General features: G+C 38.5%; 1 protein-coding gene across 2 annotated transcripts in view; it reads left to right on the forward strand.

Annotated features, from left to right (window-relative positions):
* The window catches only part of TSG101 (tumor susceptibility gene 101), a 104,342-nt gene that overhangs the window by 75,421 nt on the left and 13,942 nt on the right, over positions 1-14,979 (forward strand). For both annotated transcript variants that reach the window (XM_083114367.1, XM_083114366.1), the window contains one exon: positions 2,949-3,170. In XM_083114367.1, the coding sequence (XP_082970493.1) occupies positions 2,949-3,170 (222 nt within the window). The remainder of the gene's footprint in view (positions 1-2,948; positions 3,171-14,979) is intronic.

A 14,979-nucleotide genomic window follows, 5' to 3' on the forward strand; every position in this document is an offset into this window, starting at 1 on the left:
ATTGATATTTCTTGCGTGTCTTTGACATAGTGAAATGCACTTGCAATAACTTTAGTTTCAAGACAACACATTGAGCATTCTTTTGTCATTTAATTCATTCTTTTTTTAGATGAATGAACAAAAGAACATTGTCATGTAGAGAGTTAGAGTGGCTCGTCAGGATTATTACCTTTGTAGTAGTAAACAAACAACTACCTTTTGTTTGGCATGTTATCTGGCTAATAACTAAAATTTTCATGTTTATTCATTAAGCAATTGATTGTTAACTATCGGTAAAACAAATAATCAAATTGCTAGTATATAACCTTTCCACTCGTGTTTTCTTTATCATTAATTAATACAGTGTGTCCCAAAATAGTGTTTACACTCTTTGAACGTCAATAACAGGAATACTAATAACAGCAAGCATGAACTTTTTTTTTGGGTCGCATACCTTAAATTTATAGATATCCAAATGACCACCATTGGCAGTAATACGCCGTGTCCCAAAAGATACTTTACAACTTTGATGTCATACAGCACAACTTGTAATTGACATAGAGGAATATACTTTGTTGCAGGTGATACACAAATGCCTAAAGTTTGTTATCAGAAATTGAATAAGATGGTGCACCCTCACACTGGGCCTTAGATGTGAGAGATGTCCTGGAAAGGACATTTTCTGTATGTTGGATTGGAAGAGATGGTCCAATTGCCTGGCATTTTAGACCCCCTGACATTACACCCCTGGACTTATTTTTGTGGGGCTATGTCAAAAACACAGTGTACAGCAATCCTGTCATTAATCTGGCATTGCCACAGTTGACAAGGACATGTTATGGAGGGTATGGACAGAGTTTGAATTTGGATTAAATGTTGTACACACTACCAGAGGTGCACATGTTGAAGTGGACTAATACACAATAAAACTTGATGTGTTGGTAAATCAAATGGGCACAGAAGCACTACCACGAATTTTTATGTGGGTGGCAAGTACCAGGATAAACGTACCAATATTAATAACAACAAAAAACATTAATGGCATTATTATTATTATTTCTACTACTAGTAGTGGTAGTAGTAGTATCAAAGATGTTATTATCCTCTTAAATTATGCAAAAAAGGGGGTAGCATTTGTTTCAAACAAACGATTTCGAATATTTTTTCAACACAGTCAATTTCAGAGTAGCTAATAGTGGAAATAAGCACACAAACTATATTTTTGAATCGCCCAAATGAATGATAAATGCATTCCGAAGATAATTTCTTTTTGTACATATAACATGTATAACTTTCATGTACAAGATATGTTTTACACATATGCAACATGGAGCAACATAAAATAAGATTGATTGATTGATTGATTGATTGATTTAGTTTATTTTACTTCGCGTTTTGTGCCTCTTGGCTAATTTGTGAAGATGGGGATGAGTGATGAAATGATGAAATTGATGAATGGACATTCACAAACAACCAAGCCCGACCGGGATTCGAACCCGGGACCCTTGGCATCGCAGCGCGATGTGCTAACCACTCGGCCACAGGGTCGGGCAACATAAAATAAGAAAACAATATGCTAACACTAAATTGTATATGTATTCTAAGTTAATTCAATACATATATACAACATATATTATTTAAATACATTACAGAAAACAATGGTATTGCGAGTGAAGCGAGCAAGAAAATTTTTAGTTCGAACTTTTGCAAGCGAAGCAATATTGGTTTACTAGAGTGCCAATAATTTCACTGGATGCCATGGCATTCTCTCTTTCACAACTTTTTTTTCATTTAGATCATTCGGTGCCCATGGCAGACTTCCACTGCCCCCCTACCTACGGCTCTGAACTTGAGAAGACTGAGAAAGCAGGCATTGCGAGTGAAGCGAGCAAGAAAATTTTACGAAATGTATTTTTATTCGCATAAAAATGTAAATTGAAAGGGGTAATTACTTCTCTTCCCCCCCTACAGGTGCCCTTGGCCATCAATGTTTGCCCCCCTTGCCCCCCCCATAGAATTGACTTCCCCCCCTGTGCTTTCACCACTGATATTAGGACATGGTATGTTTCTTTGTGTCAATTAAAGCTGTGCTGTATGACATCAAAGTTGTAAAGTACCCTATACATTATGTGCAATCTGAACAGATTGATAAACAGCAGATACTGTTTCTGCGGGAAGGGAAGCGTAGGTTGTCTCAATTGCATGTCCCACGCCACTCAGTGTCTCTGGCTTTGTGGAGTACACAGCATTCGTCACAGTTTCCCACACGTAGTGATTTAACTGCGTTAAATCAGGAGATCTTGATGGATATTCAAGTCATCTTAAGTTTCTGGAAAGAAAAATTTCTCACCTCTGCCATTTTGTGACTACCGCTTGGCAGGCTGTGACGGGACTAACAACAAAAGTAGGCCTACATGCTCTCACACATGCTCAACATAGACATTGCAGCTTCAAATGCAGGAAGTCCAGTCAAGTCAACTTTATTAGTTTCACTGTTATTAAAGTTCAAAGAGAGTAAACATTGTTTTGGAAGTGTAGTCGTTTCATATTCGTGCAGTGTAAGGTGATTTGCTTTGCGCTCTGATTGTGGGGCGGCATGGGTTCGATCTGTTGGTTTTCAGCCTGTGTATAGGACCGGTGGCAACCCACCATTGTGATGAAATTAGGGAGCTATGAGTGAGTAGCGTAAGCCGGTCTGGGAAATCTCCATAACAGCTGAGGGTTCGATGTGCTGACCCCACATCACCCCATTACCGGTTGAAGATCTCCACACCTATTGGTAGGATTGTCGGAGGGAGACTGGCAGTCGGGAGATAGGCCAAGGCCCTTCGAGGGCTGTCGAGTATTTTTTTTTTTTTTTTAGTTGTTTCATATTCCTTTTGTTGTTGTGTGTACTTAACTGATTTTGATAGTAAACATGAATACTGCATTTTAAATAAGTTTTAATTGTTCTTATTATTTTTCCTCAGTCAGCGCAAACAAGTTCCACCGTTAGCTCAGCAGGAACGATCACAGAAGAGCATATCCGAGCGTCATTGCTTAGTGCAGTGGAGGATAAGCTGAAGAGAAAGATAAAAGAATACTATGGACAGGCGCATGCTGAGTTGGAGACACTGAAACGAACTTCGCTTGAACTGCAACAAGGGAAGAAGAGACTGGATGATACTCTGGAGAAGTTAGAGAAGGAACAAGTAAGCATTTTTCCTGTGCCATGATACAGGGTGTTTGAGCTGATTTTCCCTGATTTCAATCGTTATTTAAAAAATTACAACAGATACAAACTTACACAAGGTACCATTGAAGACTTCAACATCAACCACTCAGCTTAAAGTTATGTTTTTAAAATGGAAGTATATAAATTTAGCAAATTTCACATGCAATACAACACAAAAAAAAGAATAATTTCCATAGGAACCCATTGCCGTCCCATTATGAAATTTTGCACAATTGATGTCTTCAAAACATATTTAAAAAAAAAAAAAAGTTTTTTTTATATTTTCAAGAAAACTTTCAAATAGCACAGTCATGTTATACTTCATGTTAATGCCCTTAAAAGTAGAAGAGAATGACATCAACTTGAGCTTTCTAGGTCAAATAGTTTTTGATCTACAGCTGTTTAAAGATTTCAAAATGTTGTTAAATTTTGAGAATTTTGTGTTTTTGAAAAGTCAATTACTCAAAACTAACTGCCCAAAAGATCAGAAATTTGGTGGTTTTAGTCAATTTTACTGATACTACCACTGTACCAAAATTTATCAATTTCTGGGATGTCAAGATTCAGACCATTGGTTGATTTGACATGAAATGACCCAACATTCGATTTCAGACTACCAAGAGTTGAGTCATCTCACCATCCCGAGAAAATTCGTGTCTGGTGTGCAATTTCAAGACATGGTGTCATTGGTCCGTTTTTTTTTTTTTCATCCCAGAGCTGCGATGCAAACATATTCCAATACAAGGACAGTGGTTTCACCAAGATTGGGCCAGTCTGCACACCACGAAATAAATTCTTCAAATCCTGAACAAACATTTCCGACATCATGTCATTTTTTAATCAATATCGTGAAATGTTCAACTGTGGCCTCCCACAAGTCCAGACTTAAATCCATGTGATTTTTCCTTGTGGGGATATCTGAAACAGAAGTTTTTAAATTTGGCCCGAGGACTATCCATGAACTGCAAGATGAATTTCAGAGGATAACTGCAACGATTTCGAAGGAAACGTTGAAACTTGTTTTCGCCAACATGTGTGTTTGCTCGAGTGCTGCAATAAGCGTTTTTTGCTCAAGCAGCAAATAGTTCTCACAGGCAAAGCTAGATGGCACACAAAATTGATAGTTCTTCTGCTAGAGTGAAAAACGACCGAACGAGCGAAACACATTCGAACTCTCGACCCCTATTAGTAGACGTATTTCCGTAATTTGTCTATGGTAGTGGGTCCTCAAATATGAATCGTGAATTAAAATATGAAGTGAAATTAAAAAATAAGTGAACATAATTATCATCTCCATGTTAAAATGCAGTTTTGTTTATCTTACCAAAATATGTGAAAATGATTTAGATGATTATGGGCTGAAACTGCTTAGGCTGACATTTTATGTTTCTGGGATTATTGTCACATTGAAATGATGTTCTATTGAATGTTATAACTGCATTTTATTATTTCGCAGAATATGATTATCCTTTCCGGTAAGTGAACAATAATGTACATGTACTTCTTGCACTGTGATACGATATTTGTAATTGCTTATGCAGGTCTGTCAGCATGTATATCCATTTTACGTTTCGGTCTGTAGATGTTGCATACTTTAATATGTGCTGTATTTGAGTCTCACATAATAATATACGGAATTATGATTTAGAATTGTAATTGCATAGACTGGTTTCCTTCTATGTATGTATGTGCGAGGGTGGATCATTAAGTATCGCACAACAATTTTTAAAAAAAGAAGTTTAATAGGTAAGACCAGGGGGTGCTATTCCGGCTTCCCGCGCTACGGCGGCACGTGAAGGTCTTCTGCTAGAGTGACGTCAAAAAGGGGATCCCTCAGCTGCGGGCCGCTTAATAACATGTAAAATCGTACAAGTTTATCGCCTCATAGAGGCGATTGTAACTCTTGGGAAGCAATGTTTATAACATGTAGTTCTTCTTCGCTGCTTTCCCGTACCTTCTCAAGTTAACTGAGGTTGGCAAACGAACAAATTCTTGCTGAATTCAGCAAAAAAGGAATCCATGTCTTTGGTTCTTTAACAATATTTGTCTACACTTCTACACGCAACAAATAAAGTTGGTTGGTTGGTTGATTGGTTGATTTGGTGTTTTAAGTCCACTTTATGCACAGTAAGGCTAATCGGGACTGGACCTACAGGTTAAAGTGGAATCCGAACCACCATGTGCCTTCACCGGGTATCGACCCCGGGACCCCTTGATTACGAGACACAGCAATGAAGTTAAATGATTATTAGATGAGAGTGTCATCTTGAGACGAACACAATAGATAGAACACCCGAAAAATCGTAAAGTGAAACAATTTTAAATGCCTGTGTGTGCTGGAGGGGGTTGGGAGTAGAGTCTCATGCGCATATTTTCATGCAAATAGTTTACTAACTTAATTAATTATAGTGTGGACATAACTGCAACAGGATCGAGAGAGTAAGATTGGACGGAAAGGATTAAGCAAGTCCCTTTATATGTATATAACGGGTCTCCATGACAGCATAACGCTTTAGGAAGCCAGAGGCCCCAGTTTGAACCATAGTAAGGCATATAGCAATGTTTGTCTCATTCTCCACTCATTAGTTCATCATTCATCCTCATAGTAGCGATCAACCCAATAGAAATTCGTCTTTTAATGAACGACACATACATACGTATTGATTTATTATTATTTCGTTTTTCTGCTACTTCTGGCTAATCGCAAAGATGAGGATGAATGGTGATAAGATGAGGCGGATGAAGGGACAATCATAAACATGCAAGGACAACACAATACGAGCCCCACCGAGGATTATAATGGCCACGAGTCCAGACGCCAGAGCATCGCTAGTCGCTAGTATGCAAAATGCAGTGGTATGAGTCCTGTCGAGTTGCATCCACGGGAAGCTCCAAAATTTCGGTGTTGTGTGCGTGTGAATAAAACTATTATTATTATGAAGTTACAGTTACGCAATAATAAACGTCTAAGCCGTATGAATGCAAATATTGCCATCAGTTTCAATAATACGAATGTCTATAACAGTATCCTTCTTATTTAATTTTTATTTAACACGTAGTGTTTTTTTGATACGGAAGAAACATGCATCAAATTATGTCAATATATTGTACATATATTCAGGTAGTGTTGTATTTTAAAAATTTCAGCAACTTCTTTGCAAGGGCGACTTATTGTTGACAAGAAATAATTACTGCTGCATAACATAATAAGTACGAGTATATTGCAAAATCATAGACAAAATGCAGTGGGTGGAGAATGTCTATGCAATTTATCCTAGTGGGGGAATTTTCTTTAAGAGGATATTCTTAACTAGAGAGATAGCATTCCAAAACCTTTCCCTCTTTGAGCACTGCTGCCTCTCCTGTGAAAAAATATTGCAGTCGTCCTTGTCAAATTGCGTCATTACGAGGCAAATATTTTTTCTTATTTTTGGGTTGCTTTCCTGTAACTTTTACCTAATTGGAAGGCGAGGATGAGTAACGAATAGATGAAATAGATGGACACCCGCAAAGGGACACAATGTCCAGGCGGGACTCGAGCCTTAAACCTTCGCTGGGTAGCGAGATCGTTACTGAACCAATTAACGTTCTCATCTATTTCTATTTTGAGGGTCTCCCGTATGGTGTAGTGGTGGCGTCATCGCCTTATAAGCGAGGGATCCCGGGTTCGGTACCCGGTGGAGGCACGTAGTGGTTCGGATCCCACTTTAAACGGTAGGTACAATTAGCCTCAATGTACATAAACTGGACTTAAAATGCCAATTCAATCAATCTGTTTTATTATTTCACGTCGCTTTTTGACATATAGAGCAAACTAGGGCAATGAAATGAAAATGAAATAGATGAGACACACAATGATACACACCCATGCCTCAACCAAGGTTCGCTTCTGAGTTCATAGAGCGTTACGCTAGCGATTCCTCCAGGTAAGGGATATACGATAGACGATTTGACGTACACCGAGGGGGTTCATACCTGCAGATGGGAACATTCAAATGGAAAATAATTGCTTCCAGTTTCCGAAAGCGATATGGCTTTCATTGTTCGGTATAAGCCAACTTCGAGGCACAGATTTCTCCCAGATGTCAGAAAAATCTGCAGGTCCAGTAGTAGCGATCAGGTATTCGTTTACAGAAGTGCTTGTGCTGTTTGTCTTGAATATTGAAAGCGAGTAATTTTAGGTCGTATTACGTTTATTCGGTGTCTGTACCATGAATAAGCGTGCCAAAGGTAAACATTCTTGTGCTGTTTCAGAGTGTACCAATTGGGGCTTTAAGGAATCTGGCACCAAATCTATTTCTATTTTGAGGGCCTCCCCGATGGCGTAATGATGGCATCATCGCCTTATAATCGAGGGATTCCAGTTCAGTACCCGGTGGAGGCACGTAGTGGTTCGGATATGGAAAAAGTTATTCAATTTGAAATTGTGTTTGCATCCTTCCATGGGTCAACTGTTTCCAAGCAACATAAAGTTATGGACACTCTAAAGACAGTACTTCAGTCAAAATTTCCTGAAGTTAACGAAAAGATGATTTCCCTGTATGTCAGAACAAGAACTTTTATTAGAATTCGACATTTGAATAAACTAATGAAACTCAAGTCCATGGAAGCAAGTGCAGCGAGAAAAAGACGACAGTGGGTAGCTTCGTCTTCAAGTTGAGTTGTTGTTGAGTTGGTGTTTTAAGTCCACTTTATGCACAGAAAGGCTAATCGGGACTGGACCTACAGTTTTAAGTGGGATCCGAACCACTTGTGCCTCCACCGGGTATCGAACCCGGGACCCCTTGATTACAAGGCGACGACGCTACCACTGCGCCATCGGGGAGGCCCAGCATCGTCTTCAAAATCATAAGTCTCCAGGAAGGGTAAGTTGTAATGAATTTTTATTCTTACTGATATTTATTTCCGCCTCGGCCTCCACCGTATAGTGATTAACAAATCAGATTGCTAAACCAAGACAGAGGCCAGGCCTATTGTTCATGTATTTGTTATTTGACGTCGCTTTTTTTTACCACTTTTGGTTAATCGCGGCGATGAGTGTTGATCACATAAAATTGATGAAAGGGCAGGCACAAAGAACATCAATGCCCACGACGTGACTCCAAGTCGGGAACTTCAGTGATGGGATTCAAAGTCGAACACGCGGTTGACCAGATTCGCCATCGAGCTGGCACGAGTTTCCTTGAATTTATTAAGGGATTACGCTTTCCCACGACATTGCATTTTATCCATTTATTATTTATTTATTAATTTCTAAAAAACGTATTTTGATGTTACGGTTTTTTAAATACAAATCAGTTTAGGTAGAATATTTCTGCAATTTTACCATAGTGTAAACTTTAATGTAAGCGAAAGCATGTTTGCATCACTAGTTAAAGATTTTCACATCTACAAAAAAAAAATATCCAAAACCCATTTCCACCTCACTCAAGGATTGTGTTAATTCAATTCAAATTGTACGCGGGTTCAGTGCCATGAATCTAACCTTTACTGAACAGAATGAGATTGGTTCATAGAATGTATCGCCGAAAATCAATTTCGCTGATCCCGTTGTCGCTGTTCTATGTTCATTAAATACGAGCTCCAATTACCATTTTAATCCTTCGTTTTAAAAGTTATTCAAACACAAAAATAGTAATTGGGGGTCATTTTAAAGTTTTTTTTTTTTACTTCATTACTGTCTTCATTTGATTTTTTTATTTTCTAAGAATTTCGGCGGGCTGCAGCCCCTTAAGCCCCCCCTGCGTACACCAGTGCTTGCCACACTCATCTAGCCCATCAAATTTATCATTTCATCATTCATTGATATTGTTGCGGTTACCCTAAATACGTAGAAAAGCGACGTCATATAACAACAGCGACAGCGACATCCTATGTATACTAGATATATAAATTATAATGAACAAATTATTAATAACAAACATCTGTGAAAATTTGAAGGTATGAAGGATAATAAGTATTGGTGTGGTAGCGAAATATTTAATACGTAAAATTGTATGTATTTACCCATACGCAACTTCAGATTTCAATGTAGGGGCGATATAAGAGGATAGTCGTGATTACTTTTTGTTTGATTTGTATAATGCCATTTATTGTAATTGCGTGCTGTAAACTTCTTCATATTATTGCCTAGGTCTTATTCCTTGCGTTTTGCTTATTATTCTGCTGCAAATGGTTAATAGAACCAAGATATGGACAATTAAAAATGAAAATATTTCCCGTAAGCTTCCATTGCTACGCGAGCCTCGCCCCTTGACAGATCCCCTTGGTCACGTCAGAGCTCGTTGCGGCTTCTGGCCAATGGGAGAGCTCCGTGTCTCGGAAGGCTCTTCCTAAAATACTTCTATATTCCTTGAGGTAAGACAACATAAATTATACACATTGAAACCACATCTTTTAGCTACATTTCGACATAGGAGGCAAGTCTTTCAACACATTTTTTTCCATCGTGGCACTAGTTTCAATATACTCTGTTCATAGAACTCCGTTAATTGGGAATACAGCCATCTGCGCACAACCGATTGCACTTCTTCATCGGAATTGAAGCGCTGGCAACCTAGGAATTTCTTCATTGGGCCAAACAGATGGAAGTCTGAAATGTTGAACTGCCCTGACAAGGTTCTGAGATGGATCCGCCGGTCGTTGAGAATTGCCTGCTCAATGGCTGTAACATTCCGTTGACGTGGCGAGTCAACAAGGTTCACACGGCCTCCTTGAAATAATGTGCAACTCCTGGAGATGTTGCTACGGTCCAAACGGTCTTCCCCATACACGCCCAACATTTCCCTAAGAATTTCACTCTGGTTTTGTCCTTTCGTCCACAAGAAACGAACTGCGGCTCTTTGCTTTTCACACGTTGATGACAATAACATGTGCGCCATCTTTGTTAAGTAGTTCACGCTTCTGCAGCAAGAGTTATACCTGATCGAACAAATGCCGTCTCTAGCGCGAACTTCAAGCTATAAATCTGTAAAATTTCAACGTCCCAGCAACAATAACATAGTGGGGAAAAATGTGCGATACTTAATGATCCACCCTCGTATGCTGCTTATTAGGCTCTGAAATACGGGACGTGGTCAATCATTCCACTCATAGCATGCTCGAGCGTGGGAGATTCGGACGCGTTTTAGGGAGCAGAAGTGGTCCGATGCAGTACTAGTGTTTGCCTTCATTGTGTTGCCAAACTGCACGGTGACCATATTGAAAACATACTAAAATAAACTTTGAATCTTCCTCTTGCCAACAAGTACCTTGCGTAAGTTTGTATCTATTGTTGTACTTTTTTTTAAATAAAGATTTAAATCAGGGCGAATCAGCTGAGACACCCTGTGCAAAGATTACATTGTCTCGTCAAGTCTAAAACATCCATGTACTATTGGATTAAAAATTATGGATACTCCAGTGAAGAATTAACGAGTAGACCTACATAAAAACAAGTTACATCAAAAGTTAGCTTATGCTGTCACTACAACAATGTCCGTTGAACCGTGGAAACTTCAGGCTTTCACTGTGTGCGGTGTTGCCACGTTCAACTAACTTATTTACTCCAGTGAATTAAAATCTGTATAAAATAGGTTTTGTGATGTGAAATGACAATGATCTTCTATGGCGCTGCAGCCCGATATCGAGCCCTGGCCTCCATAATAGAGCCCCTCCATGCTTCTCTGTTCAAAGCTTTCCCCCTCCAATTTCTTATTCCTAACATTCCTTTCACATCTTCCTCCACAACCTCCATCCATCTTCTCCTGGGTTTCCCTACAGACCTTCTACCTCCTATTGTACTGTAAACCACTATCTTGGGTATGCGATGTGCATCCATTCTTTGGACGTATCCTGCCCACTCTAGTCTTTTAAATTTAATAAAGTGGGATATACATAATTCTTTGTATAGATGGTACAATTCATTGTTGTACCTTAGTCTCCATCCGTCTCTGTCTCTTACTGGTCCCATAATCTTCTCATAATTTCCCTTTCAAAGCATCCAGGTCCATCTTGGATTTCTTATTGAACGTCCAGCTCTCGCTTCCATAGTACAATGTTGGTCTGATTATAGATTTATATAGTTTAACCTTAGTTACTCTGTGTACTTCCCTGGTTTTGAATATCAGCAATAGGGAAAAATAAACTTTGTTTCCCTGATTTATTCTTCTTTTGATACCATAGCTTTCATTTCCATCTTTATGTATTTTTGCTGCCAAATATACAAATTCTTCTACTAGGTCAATATCATCATTACCTACTGATATTGTTTTTCTTGCATCATATGCCTTGGTGTTTAGACTCTGGATCATCATTTATGTTTTATTTAAGTTTATTTGTAGGCCAACTGTTTTAGCTGCATTTTTAAATTGAGTATATGTTTCTTCTGCTGCTGCCATTATTCTTGAAATGATAATTACATCGTCTGCGTAAGCCATTATCTGAGTGGTCTTATATACTATAGTGCCATTTCTGTCTATGTTAGTTTGTCTTATTATATATTCTAAAACCATATTGAAAAGTAAAGGAGCAAGTCCGTCACCTTGTTTCAATCCCTGGTTCACTAGTATGTCTTCTGTGAGTTTGTTCTGTATTTTAATTTGGCTTTTGGTTCCTGTTATTGTCTGACTAATCAGTTTAATCAGTTTTTCTGGTATTTTAAACGTCCGTATTATGTTTTCCAATTGCCCTCTCAGTACACTATCATATGCCTGTTTAAAATCTATAAAAATCATATATAGATCCATGTTGTATTCCCAGCATCTTTCAGTAATCTGTCTTAATGTGTAAATCTGGTCTGTTGTTGATCTTCCTATTCGAAAACCTGCTTGGTATTCTCCTATGCATTTTTCCGCCAAGGGTTCCAATCTCTCTTTAAGAAGTCCTGATAATATTTTATATGCTGTTGACAGAAGTGATATACCTCTGTAGTTGTTACATGTTAGCTTATCCCCTTTTTTATAAATAGGGCATATAATACTATTCTTCCATTCTTCCGGCATATGTTCTTCTTCCCAGATTTTATATATCAACTGGTATATTGCCTTTATTATTTCCGGTCCTCCTTTTTTGAGTAGTTCACTGGGTATGCCATCTCTTCCCGGTGCCTTATTCCTTTTCTGTCTGTCCATTACTTTCTTAAGTTGTTCTTCTGTTGGTGGTTCGATTTGTACTTCTATATTATCTTGCTGTTCTCTATTTATCTGTATTTCTATTACATTATCTACTACTTTCAGGGGTGGGTTTAGTAGCTGCTCAAAATTATCTTTCCATACTTGCATAATCTCCTGTCTTTCACTTACTATTTCTCCCTCACTTTAGATCTGTTCTTGGTTTGTATCCTTCTTTGAAGGATCTAACTTTTCTAAAAGCTTGTTTTATATTATTTGCCTTAAATTCTTCTATCTGTCTCAGGTTATCATTTATATATTTCCATTTCTTCTTTCTACAAATTTTATCCGCTGTCCTTCTTGCTTCTTTATACATTTCTTCTCTTCCTCTAGTTGGTCTATCCTGGTATTCCATATATTTTCTATTCCTAAATTCAATCGCTTCCTTACATTCCGTATCAAACCATTCCTGTTGTTTTGGTTTCTCTTGATATTTCTCTCGCTGTTGTTGTTACATTCTCCCTTACTTTTTCCCACATTTCCTCTATAGAGTCTCCTGGTATTATTGGGTTTGTTTGCATTTTTTCCCTTTATAACTCCTCTGTATTCAGTGAGTTTTTCTTCTTGTTATAATCCCTCAGTCTTGTATTTGTCCTGCCTATTATTTTTGTTCATTCTGCATCTGTATTTGATTGTTACCAGGTGGTGATCCGATCCACAATGTGCTCCTCGCATGGTTCTTACATCTAATATGCTTGTGGCGAATCTTTTATCTATTAGGACATGGTCAATTTGATTGTTTGACCATCTGGTGATATCCATGTTCTTTTGCGTATATCTTTATGTGGGAAAATAGTGGAGCTAATTATCATGTTCTTACTTACTGCAAATTCCATTAGTCTCATCCCATTCTCATTGGATTCATTGTGCAGACTATGAATACCTATCGTTCCTCTAGATTCTTGCTCTTTTCCAATTTTGGCATTCATGTGTCCTAAGACTATTATTGTATCATTATTGGGCATTGAATCATAGACTCTTTCTAGCTGTTGGTAGAATAAATTCTTTGTTACCTCATCCTTTTCCTCTGTTGGGGTGTGTGCATTTATCAAGGTAGGTTAAAAAACCAGGTCTTATTCTTTCACTGATTGGTTTAAAATTCACGATATTGTTTTTAATCTTCTTATCAATTATAAATGCCACTCCAAATTCTCTTCCTCCTTCTTTTCCACCGTAGCAAATTGTAAGAGTCCTATGTTCAGTGATTTCTTTATCTTTCCATCTTGTTTCTTGTATAGCTGTTATCTGGATGTCATATTTTTTAAGTTCTTGTATTAAACCTCATATTACCCCTGGTTTATAGAGTGTTTGGACGTTCCATGTACCAATCTTCATATTCATTTTCCGTTGCCTTGTCGTTTCCATTTGTGGCTCCCATTCCGAGGCTCCTTTTCTGGTTACGAAACCTTTCTAATTTTGCGGTGTGGGGTTGTCAGCCCCATCCCAACCCCCATACTGGGAGGACCAGGATTTTTGATTGAGGTTTACTCCCCTAGAGAGACTGGCTTCACTATGCCTTCGGAGCCCTCTCTGCCCCTTTGGTTTTTTGTCAGGGTTCTTTCCCTTAGCCTTTGGGGATCCTTCCTCTCCCTGCAAGGCAGCAGAGGCTGAGCTTTTTTAGTGGCAGCTAGCTCTACCTCGCCACATAACAGGATTTTCTTCGGAGTCTTGCAGTATTTACTGAAATGTAGATGCCACTCCACATCTCGCTGCCTCCTCTAATCCTGCTGCTGCTTGTCCGCGACTGTTTCCAGCTAGCCAACATATCTGCTGGCCGTTTCCCTATCCGCAACCTGGGGATGCACCTGGTGGCATGCAGCTCTGCCTCTGGGAAGGTAGCCCAGGGAAATGACAATGATAGTAGATTTTAAAAACAGCTGCAAAGAGATTCAAAACAAGACCAAGATCGTATTTGTAGGACTTCCAATACTAAGAAAAAGTTGTTCCACAAAATTCATAGAACATTTTTTTGGCCAATATTAAAAATCTGAAATGTAAGAATTTTATTTAAAACCTTTCTACCTGCACTGTATTTACATTTCATCATGATCGAACCACAAGTTTTTTTATTTATAGAATTTCAAAGAGAGCAGTTATTGAAAACCACCAAAGAACCAGTACTTTGTTCTCATGATGATAAAAAAATTTAACATACTTGAAAAGAAAATGGTTACCATAGCTTAACGTAGAATTGAATAAGCTAAATTTTGATATAACTTGTTTTTATTCTTAATTTTGGACTTTATGCACTGTGTTAATTTTAAAATACCAGCATTTCGGAGGCTGATTCTGACTCCTGTCTTCAGGGTAGTGTGTAATCTACTAAATCATACTTCAATCCCTGGATATATGATGTGTTTGGGGATGGTGTCTATATGGAGAGTGAGAATAAATGGTTGCCTTGGACAATTATTCTCTGGCCAAGGCTCCACATCGTCTGCCGGTCACAAGGACCTTTGTACATGAAGGTGCCAGGGAGGATTATCAGTGGCCCAGGCTCCACTTCGTCTCGTATCCACGACCTATTTTTCTATGCAGGCTGCCAGGGAGGATTATATTGTGGTGGCCCAGGCTCCACCTTGTCAAGGGATTGATACTGCTAGATATCAACCCCAAAAATGTAGTACTCCTTCAGTG

This window comes from Lepisma saccharinum, chromosome 29 (assembly GCF_977018435.1).
Source record: "Lepisma saccharinum chromosome 29, izLepSacc3.1, whole genome shotgun sequence".
Taxonomy (NCBI): Eukaryota; Metazoa; Arthropoda; class Insecta; order Zygentoma; family Lepismatidae; genus Lepisma; species Lepisma saccharinum.